The sequence below is a fragment of the Cherax quadricarinatus genome, chromosome 44 (assembly GCF_038502225.1).
Source record: "Cherax quadricarinatus isolate ZL_2023a chromosome 44, ASM3850222v1, whole genome shotgun sequence".
Lineage (NCBI taxonomy): Eukaryota > Metazoa > Arthropoda > Malacostraca > Decapoda > Parastacidae > Cherax > Cherax quadricarinatus.
Genome location: NC_091335.1, coordinates 3,884,750 through 3,904,789, shown reverse-complemented (window position 1 = coordinate 3,904,789; position 20,040 = coordinate 3,884,750). Strand labels below are relative to the sequence as shown.

The following is a 20,040-nucleotide window of genomic DNA, read 5'->3' as shown; positions in this document are numbered from 1 at the left end:
ATAAATACCATACTAAAATACAGTGCAAATTCGCTGTTTTAACCCCTTGAGTGTTGCAACTCCCAATCCTGAGGTGTCTCCTGGTGTCGAAAAATTAAAAAAAAAAAATATATTTTTCTTATGAAATGATAAGAGAATCTTTTCCCGATTGTAATGACACCAAAAGAACAAAATTTGATGGAAAACTGACGGAATTACGCTCTCACAAAGCTAACGACCTCGGCGATATTTACAAATCGGCGATTTCGCCCACTTTGAGCCCTATTTTCGGCTAATTCCATTGTTCTAGTCGACCAAACTCATAGCTATTTCTTTAAAACTCTGTTTTTTCTATCGACTGAGTACAAGAAACTGCCTATTTACCTATGTCAACTACCCAATAATGTGGTCAGAAATTTACAATTTGGCCAATTTCACAAAAATTAAAAAATATGACAATTTCAAAATAAGGTCCAGAATGAACAATGCAGACATTCCTGGCTCTAAAATAACATTTTCTTTGTTCATCAGTCATGTTTCCAGGCCCCTCTGATATTACTCTTGCTTTCTATTTTTAATTTTTATTCAAACAAAAAAATAGAATATTTACTGTTATTCAGACTACTGCAATACTGTAATAATTGTACAAATAATGTCAACCCATTCATGGCTGCATATTAGAATGGCTAGTTGGACATTTATTGGACAACGACATCATTTGTTAACTTTTGAACATCGGCAAAAATTAAACATTTCCCCTACTTTGAGCTCCATTTCCAGGTTGTTTTTTAGTAAAACCAATCAAAATCACCTCTATTTCTATAATATGTTTTCCATTCTATCAAATGAGACCAAGAAAACGAGAATACGACCATAAATACTATACGAAAATAGACCACAAAGTCGGCGTTTTAACCCTTAAATGGTCCAAACGTATATATACGTTTTTTCAACATCTGAAAGTATGTAAAAAAATGTAGATCTTCTTTTTTGTTTTACCTTTGAAAACATGTAAAAAAACTTTTACCTACATTTTTTTTGTTATATTTGAAAATATGTAAAAAAAAAGTAGATTTACTTTTGTAGCACTACGAATCTGAACGTCAATCTGTTTGGACCGTTTAAGGGTTAATTAAAAAAAAAAAAGGTCGGAGTTTTTTTTTCTCATTATGCACTGCGTGCTCCAGGATTTTTTTTATATGGTGCACACTGACCACACAGACCCATTCTCTCACATGTGGGCCTACCAGCTTTCTCCTGCTTGATTTGAAGCCGCTAGAATTTATGAATATATATACGTACGTCAAACACGGTGGCTCGTAAGATGTTTATATACGACCAAAACAGTCAAAGAGTTAATCCAAAAACACGGTCAAAGTTTTTTTTTTCTCATTACGCGCTGTGTGCTGCAGGATTTTTTTTATACTGCGCACATTGACCACATAGACCCATTCTTTCATATGTAGGCCTACCAGTTTTCTCTGGCTAGATTTGAAGGCGCTAGAATTTAGGCGTTCTAGTACGTCAATAACCCTTGTGCATAATCCATACTAGTACGTCAGAAACCCTGAAAGGATTAATATCTTTGCTTGTCTAGAATGGATTAACTGATTCTGTTCCAGACACCCAAAAACATTAACAAAAAATACACTTTATAGAGAATTTTCTTCAAGAATTGTCTCCAACTAGGGCATATGAAAACCGAGGTTCCACTGTACTGTATTACAGGTATACATCACCAAAAAAAGAATACATAGACTGTATTTATAAAACCTTAAAAGGAAAATAGTCAATAACTGGTCTGTACTGTACTTACTGCTGGCATTCTCTATGGTTTCTGTGGTTTTGCTGTTAATGTTGTCTTTAGTAACACCCTGTGTGAGTGACAATACTTCACCTCCAATGTTCTCATTTACTCCTTCATTTGGCTTATTTGTAAACTGCAATATGCAATCTAGAAATATAATAATAATACAATTTAAAATACATGAATTTATATCATAATACAATTACACTAACAGTATTTACATTTCATAGTGCAAGAATTAGGTGAAGAGGCACTTCAAACTAAATTTATAAACAATCAACGAGATATACAGGCTTCTGAGACCAGTATTTTAAATGGCCGAGGCTATTGGATCAGCAGCCAGTTGCCCAAATATAAACAGATATTAAACCTCATTATGAGACATACTGCGTTCATCAAATTTTAACTTGCTTAGCTTTTATGTACCTATGACAAATTTCAGGAACTTTTCAACTCTACTAGCCTAGCAATAATTGGGTGCTGGTTCAACTAGGCTACTGCTGCTAGTAGCCTGTTGGTCCTTATAACAATCACAACCTGGTTGATCAGGTACTTGGCATAGGAAATGATCCAGTTTCCTCTGAAGTCTTCTCATGACCAATTCATTTGTACTATGTAAATCATAATCACAAAGCAAGTAAAATTATTCAAAGACTATTTTTCACATTCCACAATCCACATCCATAATTTATTCCATGTCATTACCTTGGTGTCATGAAATTTAGACTAAAGGATAAACATCCCTACCATTTGTGCCAAAGGAGATGCTGGATTCTTTGTCAGGCCAGCACCCTGTGGGAATTGTCGCACCCCTCCTAGAGAAGAGGCCCTACCCCTAGGCACAAACCCCACCACTGTGGAAAGGCAACCAAGCAATGGGGCAGGGAGCAAATGTATTTGCTATAGTTAAAACAATTCCTTATACTATATCAGAAGTACTGTATATGTAACAGAAGAGTCAATATACCCAGCTCATTTGTAAAGCCTCTTACAGTAGTGTTTGTGGGATAGATCAGGTCAGCATAATACAGTAGGAACAGATGTGTAGGAGAATATGCCGAGAATGAAAATGATTCCATACCAGTATCCTTACCTACGCTGGTAAAAGCAATGAACCTATACACTCTGGACAGACATAAATTAAGGTGATGTGGTTGAAGTATGAAAAAGGAAAAAACAATTTAAAAAAGGGGATATAAATAAAATGCAAAAACATCTAACCAAGGGTAAAACTGCAACATGGGAATCAAGTTGGATATATTTAGGATTAGAAAAGGATATAGGAAGGCCTTGATTTGGCAATAGTACTGAAACATGAGTGGACAGCCAATGAAGCATTAATGAAACTATTATATAAATAAATATACAAGGTATCATGTAGCACGTAATGAAAGTAGTTTATTAGATTATGTATTGGTGGATAAAAGGTTGATGGGTAGTCTCCAGGATGTACATGTTTATAGAGGGGCAACTGATATATCGGATCATTATTTAGTTGTAGCTACAGTTAGAGTAAGAGGTAGATGGGAAAAGAGGAAGGTGGCATCAACAGGTAAGAGGAAGGTGAAAGTGTATAAACTAAGGGAGGAGGAAGTTCGGGTGAGATATAAGCGACTATTGCCAGAAAGGTGGGCTAGTGCAAAGATGAGTAGTGGGGGGGGTTGAAGAGGGTTGGAATAGTTTTAAAAATGCAGTATTAGAATGTGAGGCAGAAGTTTGTGGTTATAGGAGGGTGGGGGCAGGAGGAAAGAGGAGTGATTGGTGGAATGATGAAGTAAAGGGTGTGATAAAAGAGAAAAAGGTAGCTTATGAGAGGTTTTTACAAAGCAGAAGTGTTATAAGAAGAGCAGAGTATATGGAGAGTAAAAGAAAGGTGAAGAGAGTGGTGAGAGAGTGCAAAAGGAGAGCAGATGATAGAGTGGGAAAGGCACTGTCAAGAAATTTTAATGAAAATAAGAAAAAATTTTGGAGTGAGTTAAACAAGTTAAGAAAGCCTAGGGAAAGTATGGATTTGTCAGTTAAAAACAGAGTAGGAGAGTTAGTAGATAGGGAGATGGAGGTATTAGGTAGATGGCGAGAATATTTTGAGGAACTTTTAAATGTTAAGGAAGAAAGAGAGGCGGTAATTTCATGCACTGGTCAGGGAGGTATACCATCTTTTAGGAGTGAAGAAGAGCAGAATGTAAGTGTGGGGGAGGTACGTGAGGCATTACGTAGAATGAAAGGGGGTAAAGCAGCTGGAACTGATGGGATCATGACAGAAATGTTAAAAGCAGGGGGGGATATAGTGTTGGAGTGGTTGGTACTTTTCTTTAATAAATGTATGAAAGAGAGGAAGGTACCTAGGGATTGGCGGAGAGCATGTATAGTCCCTTTATATAAAGGGAAAGGGGACAAAAGAGACTGTAAAAATTATAGAGGAATAAGTTTACTGAGTATACCAGGAAAAAGTGTACGGTAGGGTTATAATTGAAAGAATTAGAGGTAAGACAGAATGTAGGATTGCGGATGAGCAAGGAGGTTTCAGAGTTGGTAGGGGATGTGTAGATCAAGTGTTTACATTGAAGCATATATGTGAACAGTATTTAGATAAAGGTAGGGAAGTTTTTATTGCATTTATGGATTTAGAAAAGGCATATGATAGAGTGGATAGAGGAGCAATGTGGCAGATGTTGCAAGTAGTATATGGAATAGGTGGTAAGTTATTAAATGCTGTAATGAGTTTTTATGAGGATGGAGGCAAAGAAGGGAATGTATGAAAGTATAGTAGTACCAACACTCTTATATGGGTGTGAAGCTTGGGTGGTAAATGCAGCAGCGAGGAGACGGTTGGAGGCAGTGGAGATGTCCTGTTTAAGGGCAATGTGTGGTGTAAATATTATGCAGAAAATTCGGAGTGTGGAAATTAGGAAAAGGTGTGGAGTTAATAAAAGTATTAGTCAGAGGGCAGAAGAGGGGTTGTTGAGGTGGTTTGGTCATTTAGAGAGAATTGATCAAAGTAGAATGACATGGAAAGCATATAAATCTATAGGGGAAGAAAGGCAGGGTAGGGGTTGTCCTCGAAAGGGTTGGAGAGAGGGGGTAAAAAAGGTTTTGTGGGCGAGGGGCTTGGACTTCCAGCAAGCGTGCGTGAGCGTGTTAGATAGGAGTGAATGGAGACGAATGGTTCTTGGGACCTGACGATCTGTTGGAGTGTGAGCAGGGTAATATTTAGTGAAGGGATTCAGGGAAACCGGTTATTTTCATATAGTCGGACTTGAGTCCTGGAAATGGGAAGTACAATGCCTATACTTTAAAGGAGGGGTTTGGGATATTGGCAGTTTGGAGGGATATGTTGTGTATCTTTATATGTATATGCTTCTAAACTGTTGTATTCTGAGCACCTTTGCAAAAACAGTGATAATGTGTGAGTGTGGTGAAAGTGTTGAATGATGATGAAAGCATTTTCTTTTTGGGGATTTTCTTTCTTTTTTGGGTCACCCTGCCTCGGTGGGAGTCGGCCGACTTGTTGAAAAAAAAAAAAAATTATGAAGTTTTGTATAAGCTTTCAAATACTATTAGTAACCCTTTCTCCTGTATAAATTACTAAATGTAAAAAGAAAAAACTTTTGTTTCTTCATTTTTGAGTCACTCTGCCTCAGTGAAAGACAGCTGGTGTACTAAGTAAAAAATAATAACAGTAGCAATAAAAATATTAAAACATTGAATCAATGATATGACTTGTATTACTTATGTGTACGGTATTCATATTCTGCAGGTTTTCAAAACATATGCAAAATTACAATCATTTAGAGACATATTACATATAAAGTACGAATATGGTGTGACAGAATTCTGTATAAATATTGAATAAAATGATGCAAGTTTATGAACAAATAAATGTTAGATGTTAATTTCTGAATTTAGAGGAATCAGCAACTTTTGATGACAGATCAAAGGCCAATGGCTGTACCGAGTCATGTACTACATAACGACATTTTGGTCAACAACAGACTGCACCTATGACAGTGGTCCCATAAGATTATAATGAAGCTGAAAAATCCCTAAATGCCTAGTGACGTCATAGCAGAATGCATTACTCATGTTTATGGAGATGCTGGTGTAAACAAACCTACTGCACTGCCAGTCATATAAAAATATGAACAGTACATAATAGTACTTGACAATAAACAACTATGTTATTGGTTTATATATTTACTATACTGTACTTTATATTATTATTCTAGTGTCCTCTTTCTAGGCTATATCATATAGCCTGTGTGTGAAGTAGGCTATAACATCTAGGTTTGTGTTAGTACACTCTATGATGTTCAAACAGCAATGCATTTCTCAGACTGTATCCCCATCATTAAGCATGTAGTATTTCTGTGATTTTATTTCATACTGTTGCGGCCCCTGCCAAACTAGCGGTTAAATAGTTAACCTGCCGGCCGGCAGTACCACTGGGTGCGTCATCAAACCCAATGTGGGGGCTGCTGAGCCGGCCTTAGAGCAGTAAGAGCCTGAGTGCCTCACGGTACACACCTAAGCAGTAGGTACCTGACCACCGAAGGGTACACGTCTACTGGCTTTAGTAACAGTATGTACCAGAGCGCCTCGCTGTACACACCTAAGCAGTAGGTACCTGACCACCGAAGGGTACACGTCTACTGGCTTTAGTAACAGTATGTACCAGAGCGCCTCGCTGTACACACCTAAGCAGTAGGTACCTGACCACCGAAGGGTACACGTCTACTGGCTTTAGAAATATTATGTACCTGAGCGCCTCGCTGTACACACCTAAGCAGTAGGTACCTGACCACCGAAGGGTACACGTCTACTGGCTTCAACATTAAGTACCTGAACTCCTCAGGGTACACGTCTATGCAGTAGGTACCTGACCACCGAATCGTACCTATCTACTGGCGTTAGAAGAACCGCTCACCGCAGCTCACTGAGTCTGTTGGCCTCGGTTACTTGACGGCCGCATTCAGTGAGCTTGCAGCATGGTGTTCGGCTAGCGGTGTGTCAACCGCCTTTGGAGAGGATTTACTGGACTACCGGTGATGTCTGTGGACTCACCGTCTACGTTGATCAACTGTGGGCCGGAGTCGTCAGATGCTGTTTAGTGGGACATTACATGAAGAAAAGGTTGGAGTGTTACACTGAACTGGGCCAGGACCGTAGTGTGACACTGAGGGACGTACGATGGAGTGGAACACTGAGATATGCACAGGACCGTAGTGGAACACTGAGATGAAAAGGGTGTCGTGGGACACTGAAGATGGCCTGGTTGTAGTGTACACTGAACAGTGTCGTGTGACTGACTTCGTGTCGTGAGAGGCAGTTGATTGTAATTTATTATTATAAAAATGTTATTTATAATTTATTGTTTTAGCATAGAGATATATATATATAGTGACAGTAGTGTCAAGAGTTGTACCCTGTGTAGGGTTATTAATTATATTTTAGTAAAATGCTGATTATAATTTATTATAGTAACATGTACATATTATTATTATATCATAGTTCAAATACCTCTAGACCAAAGATAGTTGATTTTTATATATTAAAGATTAATTTATATTAATGTGTGTATTTATGTATCCCGAACTCTTTATTACAAAAGGAGTAAATCTTAACATCTCTCTCATCTTCTCTTAAAAATTACTTTTTTGTAATATATGAGTGGCCTGTCCGGGAGGATAATGATTATCTAGAATGATTTCTGGACGATCATATCCGGGATGACGGTTCGGGATACATATTACATTGATCTTTGTGTGTCGGTCCTTTTGTGGTGGGGGTGTTGCGGCCCCTGCCAAACTAGCGGTTAAATAGTTAACCTGCCGGCCGGCAGTACCACTGGGTGCGTCATCAAACCCAATGTGGGGGCTGCTGAGCCGGCCTTAGAGCAGTAAGAGCCTGAGTGCCTCACGGTACACACCTAAGCAGTAGGTACCTGACCACCGAAGGGTACACGTCTACTGGCTTTAGTAACAGTATGTACCAGAGCGCCTCGCTGTACACACCTAAGCAGTAGGTACCTGACCACCGAAGGGTACACGTCTACTGGCTTTAGTAACAGTATGTACCAGAGCGCCTCGCTGTACACACCTAAGCAGTAGGTACCTGACCACCGAAGGGTACACGTCTACTGGCTTTAGAAATATTATGTACCTGAGCGCCTCGCTGTACACACCTAAGCAGTAGGTACCTGACCACCGAAGGGTACACGTCTACTGGCTTCAACATTAAGTACCTGAACTCCTCAGGGTACACGTCTATGCAGTAGGTACCTGACCACCGAATCGTACCTATCTACTGGCGTTAGAAGAACCGCTCACCGCAGCTCACTGAGTCTGTTGGCCTCGGTTACTTGACGGCCGCATTCAGTGAGCTTGCAGCATGGTGTTCGGCTAGCGGTGTGTCAACCGCCTTTGGAGAGGATTTACTGGACTACCGGTGATGTCTGTGGACTCACCGTCTACGTTGATCAACTGTGGGCCGGAGTCGTCAGATGCTGTTTAGTGGGACATTACATGAAGAAAAGGTTGGAGTGTTACACTGAACTGGGCCAGGACCGTAGTGTGACACTGAGGGACGTACGATGGAGTGGAACACTGAGATATGCACAGGACCGTAGTGGAACACTGAGATGAAAAGGGTGTCGTGGGACACTGAAGATGGCCTGGTTGTAGTGTACACTGAACAGTGTCGTGTGACTGACTTCGTGTCGTGAGAGGCAGTTGATTGTAATTTATTATTATAAAAATGTAGTAGGTTGGTAGACAGCAACCACCCAGGGAGGTACTACCGTCCTGCCAAGTGAGTGTAAAACGAAGCCTGTGATTGTTTTACATGATGGTAGGATTGCTGATGTCTTTTGTCTGTCTCATAAATATGCAAGATTACAGGGATGTCTTGCTACTTCTACTTACACTTAGGTCACACTACACATACATGTACACATTTATTTATACACACTCATCTGAGTTTTCTTTGATTTTATCTTAATAGTTCTTGGTCTTATTAATTTTCCTTTTATATCCATGGGGAAGTGGAATAAGAATCTTTCCTCCGTAAGCCATGCGTGTTGTAAAAGTCAACTAAAATGCCGGGAACAATGGGCTAGTAACCCCTTTTCCTGTAAAGATTACTAAAAAGAATAAGAAGAAGAAAATTGTCAAAGTGGGAAGTCTGAATGTGCGTGGATGTTGTGCAGATGATAAGAAAGAGATGATTGTGGATGTTATGAATGAGAAGAAGCTGGATGTCCTGGCTTTAAGTGAAACAAAGCTGAAGGGGGTGGGAGAGTTTCAGTGGAGAGGAATAAATGGGATTAGGTCAGGGGTTTCAAATAGAGTTAGAGCTAAAGAAGGAGTAGCAATAATGTTGAAGGATAAGCTATGGCAGGAAAAGAGAGACTATAAATGTATTAATTCAAGGATTATGTGGAGTAAAATAAAGATTGGATGTGAAAAGTGGGTTATAATAAGCGTGTATGCACCTGGAGAAGAGAGAAGTGTAGAGGAGAGAGAGAGATTTTGGGAAATGTTGAGTGAATGCGTGGGGAGTTTTGAATCAAGTGTGAGAGTAATGGTGGTTGGGGATTTCAATGCTAAAGTGGGTAAAAATGTTATGGAAGGAGTAGTAGGTAAATTTGGGGTGCCAGGGGTAAATGTAAATGGGGAGCCTTTAATTGAGCTATGTGTAGAAAGAAATTTGGTAATAAGTAATACATATTTTATGAAAAAGAGGATAAATAAATATACAAGGTATGATGTAGCACGTAATGAAAGTAGTTTATTAGATTATGTATTGGTGGATAAAAGGTTGATGGGTAGGCTCCAGGATGTACATGTTTATAGAGGGGCAACTGATATATCGGATCATTATTTAGTTGTAGCTACAGTTAGAGTAAGAGGTAGATGGGAAAAGAGGAAGGTGGCAACAACAAGTAAGAGGGAGGTGAAAGTGTATAAACTAAGGGAGGAGGAAGTTCGGGTGAGATATAAGCGACTATTGGCAGAAAGGTGGGCTAGTGCAAAGATGAGTAGTGGGGGGGTTGAAGAGGGTTGGAATAGTTTTAAAAATGCAGTATTAGAATGTGGGGCAGAAGTTTGTGGTTATAGGAGGGTGGGGGCAGGAGGAAAGAGGAGTGATTGGTGGAATGATGAAGTAAAGGGTGTGATAAAAGAGAAAAAGGTAGCTTATGAGAGGTTTTTACAAAGCAGAAGTGTTATAAGAAGAGCAGAGTATATGGAGAGTAAAAGAAAGGTAAAGAGAGTGGTGAGAGAGTGCAAAAGGAGAGCAGATGATAGAGTGGGAGAGGCACTGTCAAGAAATTTTAATGAAAATAAGAAAAAATTTTGGAGTGAGTTTAACAAGTTAAGAAAGCCTAGGGAAAATATGGATTTGTCAGTTAAAAACAGAGTAGGGGAGTTAGTAGATGGGGAGATGGAGGTATTGGGTAGATGGCGAGAATATTTTGAGGAACTTTTAAATGTTAAGGAAGAAACAGAGGCAGTAATTTCATGCACTGGTCAGGGAGGTATACCATCTTTTAGGAGTGAAGAAGAGCAGAATGTAAGTGTGGGGGAGGTACGTGAGGCATTACGTAAAATGAAAGGGGGTAAAGCAGCTGGAACTGATGGGATCATGACAGAAATGTTAAAAGCAGGGGGGGATATAGTGTTGGAGTGGTTGGTACTTTTGTTCAATAAATGTATGAAAGAGGGGAAGGTACCTAGGGATTGGCAGAGAGCATGTATAGTCCCTTTATATAAAGGGAAAGGGGACAAAAGAGACTGTAAAAATTATAGAGGAATAAGCTTACTGAGTATACCAGGAAAAGTGTACGGTAGGGTTATAATTGAAAGAATTAGAGGTAAGACAGAATGTAGGATTGCGGATGAGCAAGGAGGTTTTAGAGTGGGTAGGGGATGTGTAGATCAGGTGTTTACATTGAAGCATATATGTGAACAGTATTTAGATAAAGATAGGGAAGTTTTTATTGCATTTATGGATTTAGAAAAGGCATATGATAGAGTGGATAGAGGAGCAATGTGGCAGATGTTGCAAGTATATGGAATAGGTGGTAAGTTATTAAATGCTGTAAAGAGTTTTTATGAGGATAGTGAGGCTCAGGTTAGGGTGTGTAGAAGAGAGGGAGACTACTTCCCGGTAAAAGTAGGTCTTAGACAGGGATGTGTAATGTCACCATGGTTGTTTAATATATTTATAGATGGGGTTGTTAAGGAAGTAAATGCTAGGGTGTTTGGGAGAGGGGTGGGATTAAATTATGGGGAATCAAATTCAAAATGGGAATTGACACAGTTACTTTTTGCTGATGATACTGTGCTTATGGGAGATTCTAAAGAAAAATTGCAAAGGTTAGTGGATGAGTTTGGGAATGTGTGTAAAGGTAGAAAGTTGAAAGTGAACATAGAAAAGAGTAAGGTGATGAGGGTGTCAAATGATTTAGATAAAGAAAAATTGGATATCAAATTGGGGAGGAGGAGTATGGAAGAAGTGAATGTTTTCAGATACTTGGGAGTTGACGTGTCGGCGGATGGATTTATGAAGGATGAGGTTAATCATAGAATTGATGAGGGAAAAAAGGTGAGTGGTGCGTTGAGGTATATGTGGAGTCAAAAAACGTTATCTATGGAGGCAAAGAAGGGAATGTATGAAAGTATAGTAGTACCAACACTCTTATATGGGTGTGAAGCTTGGGTGGTAAATGCAGCAGCGAGGAGACGGTTGGAGGCAGTGGAGATGTCCTGTTTAAGGGCAATGTGTGGTGTAAATATTATGCAGAAAATTCGGAGTGTGGAAATTAGGAGAAGGTGTGGAGTTAATAAAAGTATTAGTCAGAGGGCAGAAGAGGGGTTGTTGAGGTGGTTTGGTCATTTAGAGAGAATGGATCAAAGTAGAATGACATGGAAAGCATATAAATCTATAGGGGAAGGAAGGAGGGGTAGGGGTCGTCCTCGAAAGGGTTGGAGAGAGGGGGTAAAGGAGGTTTTGTGGGTAAGGGGCTTGGACTTCCAGCAAGCGTGCGTGAGCGTGTTAGATAGGAGTGAATGGAGACGAATGGTACTTGGGACCTGACGATCTGTTGGAGTGTGAGCAGGGTAATATTTAGTGAAGGGATTCAGGGAAACCGGTTATTTTCATATAGTCGGACTTGAGTCCTGGAAATGGGAAGTACAATGCCTGCACTTTAAAGGAGGGGTTTGGGATATTGGCAGTTTGGAGGAATATGTTGTGTATCTTTATATGTGTATGCTTCTAGACTGTTGTATTCTGAGCACCTCTGCAAAAACAGTGATAATGTGCGAGTGTGGTGAAAGTGTTGAATGATGATGAAAGTATTTTCTTTTTGGGGATTTTCTTTCTTTTTTGGGTCACCCTGCCTCGGTGGGAGACGGCCGACTTGTTGAAAAAAAAAAAAAAAAAAAAAAAATGTTATTTATAATTTATTGTTTTAGCATAGAGATATATATATATAGTGACAGTAGTGTCAAGAGTTGTACCCTGTGTAGGGTTATTAATTATATTTTAGTAAAATGCTGATTATAATTTATTATAGTAACATGTACATATTATTATTATATCATAGTTCAAATACCTCTAGACCAAAGATAGTTGATTTTTATATATTAAAGATTAATTTATATTAATGTGTGTATTTATGTATCCCGAACTCTTTATTACAAAAGAAGTAAATCTTACCGTCTTCTTTAAAAAAATACTTTTTTGTAATACATACTAATTTAAGTTCTGATTTCCTGAGGTTCTATGAAAATAGGTTAGTTGAAGGGCATACTGCTGACAGAAATGAAGACAAAGAAATGTGTCAGAACCAGCCTTTATTTGTCCCAATAAAGGCTTGTTTTGCCACTTAAAGTCTATGTTCCTGTAAAAATTATTTTAGTGCACAATACATAATCTCTTTGATCTTCAAAACCAAACTGAAACTTTATTCTTTTGATCTTGTGTGTTATTTGCTCCTACACATTACTGAAACTTTGACACTGTTAAGGAGTATTTGCAATAAAATTCACTGGCAAGTGAATCAAGAAATAATAATAAATTGCAAGCACCTGTATTGTACTAACCATCTGAACTTTCTTCTATTCCACTTCCACTGGCTTCACCTGTGCCATCAAGTACAATTACATCATCGAGTGATGGAAGACCACTGGGATTTTCTGGTACACTCTGGATTATACTGTCATCTTTCAGTAATTCTGAAAAGATATTATAATACTGTATTATAGGTATACATCACTAAAAACAGTAATCATAGATTGTTATTATAAAAAATTAACAGGAAAATGGTCAATAACTGATTTGTACTGTACTTACTGCTTCCATTCTCTATGTTTTCTGTGGTTTTGCTGCAAATGTTGTCTTTAGTAACTTCCTCTGTTAGTGATGATGCTTCACCTCCAACGTTCTCACTTATTCCTTCATTCGATATATTTGTAAACTGCAATATGCAATCTGGAAATATAATAATCATACATTTTAAATACACGTATTTATATCATAATACAATTACATTAACTGGATCTGGCATTCATATGCCATAATTGCCGATGCATGAATATCGTTGACACAGTAGAATGTGTGAAAGCATTCAGAAAAAGTCTTTACCATTTCATAAGAAAAACAACAATTTTTTTTTTAAATTCTTGGATACTGTGGACACTTTTCAAATCAAAGGTCTGGTCACTTCAAGGGCTAATAATAATAAAGAAATACATAATCATGATATAATTTTTTTTTTCAACAAGTTGGATGTCTCCCACCGAGGCAGGGTGACCCAAAAAGAAAGAAAATCCCCAAAAAGAAACCACTTTCATCATCATTCAACACTTTCACCTCACTCATACATAATCACTGTCTTTGCAGAGGTGCTCAGATATGATAGTAATAAAATATACAGCTAATAATAATATTAATACAGCCTGTCCTCACTTAACGTCAGAGTTCCGCTCCCGAGACCATGTCGTTAAACGAATTTGTCGCTATGTGAGGAGCATACGTACTATAATGGTAGTGAGTTTGTGTCAACCATCTTTGATATTGTTTTTATGTCACCTTTGCACCATTTATAATATTTGGTATATTTTTAAACGTTTATAATGTAATGAATACTGAAATAAACAGAATAGACGAAATCAGCTCTAATATACTACATTATTTAGGTATGAATACTGGTCAGAGAGCCCGTCGTAAGTCCGAGGCGTCGGTAAATGAGTGCGTCGCTAAGTGAGGAGAGGCTGTACACAAAATAAGAATAAAATAATAACTTAATAAATAATAATAAATGAATGAAACAGTGGAAGGTGCTTAGGGGTTGGCAGAGAGCATGTGTAATTTCTTTATAAAAAGGGAAGGGGGAGTAAGTTTAATGAGTATACCAGCTAGTGTATGGTAGGGTTATTATTGAAAGAATTAGAGGTAAGACAGTTAGCAAGATTGCAGATGAGCAAGGAGGCTTTAGAAAGGGTAAAGGATATGTAGATCAGGTATTTACATTGAAGCATATACCTGGAGTTTACCTGGAGAGAGTTCCAGGGGTCAATGCCCCCACGGCCCGGTCTGTGACCAGGCCTCATCGTGGATCAGAGCCTGATCAACCAGGCTGTTACTACTGGCTGCACACAATCCAACGTACGAGCCACAGCCCAGCTGGTATTTACATAAAGGTAGGAAAGTTTTCACTGCACTTATGGATTTAGAAAAGATAATAATAGAGTGGACAGGGGAGCAATGTGGCAGATGTTGTAAGTGTATGGAATATGTAGTAAGTAACTGAAGGCTGTGAAGAGTTTTAATGAGGATAGCAAGGCTCAGGTTAGGGTGTGTAAGAAAAGGGTGATTACTTCCCAGTAAAAGTAAGTCTTAGACAAGGATGTGTAATGTCACCATGGTTGTTTAATACATTTATGGATGGGGTTGTAAAAGAAGTAAATGCTAGTGTGTTGGGAAGACGGGTGGGATTAAATTATGGGGAATCAAATACAAAATGGGAGTTGACACAGTTACTGTCTGCTGATGATACTGTGCTTTTGGGAGATTCTAAAGAAAAGTTGCAAAGGTTAGTGGAGAGGTTTGGGAGGGTGTGTAAAGGTAGAAAGTGGAAAGTGAATATAGATAAGAGTAAGGTGATGAGGGTTTCAAACAATTTAGATAAAGAAAAATTGGATATCACATTGGAGGGAGTATGGAAGAAGTGAATGTTTTCAGATATTTGGGAGTTGACATGTAAGTGGATGGGTTTATGAAGGATGAGGTAAACCATAGAACTGATGAAGGAAACATGGTGAATGGTGCATTGAGGTATCTCTGGAGACAAAGAACATTATCCACGGAGGCAAAGAAGGGAATGTGTGAGAGTATAGTGGTACCAACACTCTTATATGGGTGTGAAGAATGGGTTGTAAATGCTGCAGTGAGGAGGAGGCTGGAGGCAGTGGAGATGTGTCTAAGGGCAATGTATGGTATAAATATTATGCAGAGAATTTGTAGTGTGGAAATTAGGTGGTGTGGAGTTACTAAAGGTATTAGTCAGAGGGCTGAAGAGGGGCTGTTGAAGTGGTTTGGTCATTTAGAGAGAATGGAATAAAGTTTAATGACTTGGAGAGCACATAAATCTATTGGGGAAGGAAGGTGGGGGTAGGGGTTGTCCCCAAAAAGATTGAAGGGAGGGGTTAAAGAAGGTTTTGTGGGTGAGGGGCTTGGACTTCAAGCACGTGTGAGCGTGTTAGATAGGAGTTAATAGTGACAAATGGTTTTTGGGACCTAATGAGATGTTGGAGTATGAGCAGGGTAATATTTTGTGAAGGGATTTAGGGAAACTGGTTATCCGGACTTTAGTCCTGGAAATGGGAAGTACAATGCCTGCACTTTAAAGGAGGGGTTTAAGATATTGGCAGTTTGGAGGGATCTCTAAACCTTCCTATCTGAGCGCCTCTGCAAAGACAGTGATTATGTATGAGTGATGGTGAAAGTGTTGAATGATGATGAAAGTTTCTTCTTTCTTTTTGGGTTGTTCTTTCTTTCTGGGTCACCCTGCCTCGGTGGGAAGCGGTCAATGTGTTAAAAAAAAAACAGTACTGTAGCAATAAAAATATTAACACAGTGCATTTGTATAATTACATGTACCGTATTCACATTCTGAAGGTTTGCAGAACACATGCAAAATTACTAATTATAAAATGACACATTACAGATAATGTGGTATGATGCATGTTTAGGATGTTAAATTCTGAACTTAGAGGCAGCTGCAACTTTTGATGAGATCAGAAGGCAATGACTGTTCATATATACTACTTCTGTGATTTATTTCATGCAAATTTAAGTTACGATTTCTTGAGGTTCTATGAAAATAAGTTAGTTGAAGGGCATACTGCTGACAGGAATGAGGGCAAAGAAATGTGAAGAAGAACAAGCCTTTTTAGTGGATGAAAATTTCTTTTGGTCATCAGAATCAAGCTAAAATTTTATTTTCTTGATTCTGTGTGTTATTTGTTCCTACACATTACTGAAACTTGGACATTGTTAAAGAGCATTTGCAATACAGTTCACCATCAAGTGAAACAAGAAATAATAATAAAGTATAGGACTTGTATTGTACTAACCATCTGAGCTTTCTTCTATTTTGTTTCCACTGGCTTCACCTGTGGCATCAAGTACAATTACATCATCAAGTGATGGAAGACCACTGGGGTTTTCTGGTACACTCTGGATTATACTGTCATCTTTCAGTAATTCTGAAAATATATTACTGTAGGTACAGGTATACATCACCAAAAAATAGAAATCATAGAGTATCTTTTATTTTTTTTATTAAACATCGGCCATTTCCCACCAAGGTAGGGTGGCCCAAAAAAGAAAAACTTTCACCATCATTCACTCCATCATCGTCTTGCCAGAGACGCACTTACACTAGAGTTATAAAACTGCAACATTAACACCCCTCCTTCAGAGCGCAGGCACTGTACTTCCCATCCCAAGGACTCAAGGCTGACCTGCTGGTTTTCCTGAATCCCTTCATAAACATTACCCTGCTCACACTCCAACAGCACATCATGTCCTAAAAACCATTTGTCTCCATTTGCTATTTAACACGCTCACGCATGCTTGCTAGTAGTCCAAGCCCCTCGCTTGAAAATGGTCAATAACTGATTTGAACTGTACTTACTGCTTCCATTCTCCATGTTTTCTGTGGTTTTACTGTTAATGTTATCTTTATTAACTTCCTTTGTGAGTGACGATGCTTCACCTGCAATGTTCTCATTTACTCCTTCGTTCGGCATATTTGTAAACTGCAATATGCAATCTGGAAATATACACAATAATCATACATGTATTTATATCATTTATTATAATACAATTACATTAACAGTACAGAATTTACATTTCATAGTGCAGTAGTTAGGTGAAGAGGCACTTCAATTAAATTTATAAACAATCAATGACATATGCCGACTACTGAGACTAGTATTTTAAAAGGCCTAGTATCTGATCAACAACCGATTGCCCAAACATAAGCAGATACTAAACCTCATTGTCAGACATACTGCATTCATATATTTTTAATTTGCTTATTTTTTATTATAAACCTGTGACCGATTTCAGGAGCTTTTCTGCCCTACCAACCTAGCCTTTGATTGAGTGCCTGTTCACCCAGGCTATTGTTGTTAGTAGCTTGTTGGCCCTTACAGCAATCGCAGCCTGGTTGATCTGGCACATGGCAAAGTCATGATCCCATTTCCTCTTAAAGATTTCTAAACTGTTTAAGCAATATTTCCAATACCTGTTTGTAGCAGGCTGACGAGTCTTGGGTCATGAGTATTAACATAATGTTCTCTTAGTCTGCTCATGGTGTCCCTGTATCTCACTAGATTTATTTTACCCTTCCTCCCATCTTATATTTAATGCAGGACAGTCAAGCAGTGGCTTATTTTTGTTGGGGTTCTTAGGTCCTCCCTAAGACAGGACTCATAGTAGTCCACTAACTTCTATGCAGAGAGAGACTGCAAATTATTAAGCTGAAGAGGTACTTACTCAAGATAACCCAAGAAACCCACCTAGTGTGGCTTTCTCCATTGGGGAACTTTGATCTTTCTTTCCATGATGCAACTCGGCATGCCATTTAATACCTCAGTATCTATTTAGTAATAGTATGTACAAGAAGCTAGGTCGAATGTCTCTACTGCTGCAGGATCTAACCCAAGGTCTTTGGTTTAAAACCAAAGGTGCTTTCATTGATCCATAAGCCACCCAAAATGTATGAAAGTTGCTATTTACTGCTAGGTGAACAGGGACAGCAAGTACGTATTAAGAATCTTCCTCATACATCTTGCTCCCCCTTATACTGAATCACGGTCCTCATGAGGGATGAGATGATACCAAAATTATTGCCGATATTGATTCAATTTTAGGCCAATACCAATCCTATCAAAATCTGCTGATACCCACCATTACTGTTGCCAATATTATACCCATCAATATTCATTTTAAGCTGATACCAATAACCTAAATTTAATCAATACACTACACCAATATCTTGGCACACCCCTAGGCCTCAAGGTTACAGTCCACATGCTGACAACTGGTATTGCTCAGAAGTGCAGCCCACACCTCGGTCTGGCCCAGATCATGGCCCACCTCACTAGGAGAACCGTTACTTGCACAACTCTTATAACAAAAAATTTCAGCTCAAAAGTTTTATGAAGAATATAGCAGCCATTCCCTTCAAGATTCTTTAATGCTAGCAATAGTCTCTTTATCTGAGGAATAACGATAGTTCTCCTGTACATCTAACCTATTTGCTTCCTATTCCCTAAGTACTGTATGACTTATGGTCACACAGTGATGGTGCTATAATCAGGAAGATGTAGTCTGTAAGTAAATAATTTTTTATCTAGGCCTAATACACAATTTTAAACTTTTACAATGGTTTGATGTGTCACTTTGACATTTTTGGATTATCCTAGGTAATTTACACAAATGTTAAACTATGTATGATAATTATACTTATGTGTAATTGTAGCTAAATAAACTTGCTTATTGTCCTGTAGCTCGATTGCTAGCATACTCAGCTCACACACTGAGGTTCATGGTTCGATCCCTGGTACCTGGGTGTTAGTGGGCTGGTGTGGGTCGCATCCTGGGTGTTAGTGGACTGGTGTGGGTCGCATCCTGGGTGTTAGTGGACTGGTGTGGGTCACATCCTGGGTGCTAGTGGACTGGTGTGGGTCGCATCCTGGGTGTTAGTGGACTGGTGTGGGTCGCATCCTGGGTGTTAGTGGACTGGTGTGGGTCACATCCTGGGTGCTAGTGGACTGGTGTGGGTCGCATCCTGGGTGTTAGTGGACTGGTGTGGGTCGCATCCTGGGTGTTAGTGGACTGGTGTGGGTCGCATCCTGTGTGTTAGTGGACTGGTGTGGGTCGCATCCTGGGTGTTAGTGGACTGGTGTGGGTCGCATCCTGGGTGTTAGTGGACTGGTGTGGGTCGCATCCTGGGTGTTAGTGGACTGGTGTGGGTTGCATCCTGGGTGTTAGTGGACTGGTGTGGGTCGCATCCTGGGTGTTAGTGGACTGGTGTGGGTCACATCCTGGGTGTTAGTGGACTGGTATGGGTTGCATCCTGGGTGTTAGTGGACTGGTGTGGGTCGCATCCTGGGTGTTAGTGGACTGGTGTGGGTCACATCCTGGGTGTTAGTGGACTGGTGTGGGTCACATCCTGGGTGTTAGTGGACTGGTATGGGTTGCATCCTGGGACAACACTGACCTAATTTGCCCAAAATATTCTGCATAACAAGGAGCTTTCTATATAGTAGTATGTCACTGATGTCAGCTATGACCTGTATACCTTGTACATGTACTTGCTGAAATAAAGATAATAATAACAATAATAATAATTATTAGTTATTATTATTATTATCATTGTAAAATGTAGAAATTTAACCTTATATATGGTAGTAGTGAAGTACGTGGTGTTTCTCAGGACGAGAGGTAGCCAGGAGCCGGCACCGTGAAGGATGAGATGAACCTCTGGATCAGGAGTATCCTGGGATGGTTAGGCAGTAGGTGAGGCAGCAGGAGACGCACATATTAAGAGGAAATATAGATATACAGAAGCAGTAGTGGCGGCTGTGATGTTGTTGTCTTGTCAGTCGCTCACGTTCATTACTTAAAAAAATGTCTAGAATATTCCCTAAACTTCGTAGTTTTTCCAAATTATTATA

General features: G+C 39.2%; 1 protein-coding gene across 2 annotated transcripts in view; it reads right to left on the bottom strand.

Moving 5' to 3' along the window:
- LOC128697515 (zinc finger CCHC domain-containing protein 8 homolog) overlaps nt 1-19,901 on the bottom strand; it is a 33,307-nt gene extending 13,406 nt beyond the window's left edge. Inside the window, exons 1-6 of one of the 2 annotated variants that reach the window (XM_053789263.2) lie at nt 19,761-19,901; nt 16,989-17,126; nt 16,426-16,557; nt 13,142-13,279; nt 12,892-13,023; nt 1,796-1,933 (exon numbers count right to left, since the gene is read on the bottom strand). In XM_053789263.2, the coding sequence (XP_053645238.1) occupies nt 1,796-1,933; nt 12,892-13,023; nt 13,142-13,279; nt 16,426-16,557; nt 16,989-17,103 (655 nt within the window). In that variant the 5' untranslated portion in view covers nt 17,104-17,126; nt 19,761-19,901. The remainder of the gene's footprint in view (nt 1-1,795; nt 1,934-12,891; nt 13,024-13,141; nt 13,280-16,425; nt 16,558-16,988; nt 17,127-19,760) is intronic. The other variant, XM_053789264.2, reaches the window with a different exon arrangement.
- Nucleotides 19,902-20,040: the final 139 nt, after the last annotated feature.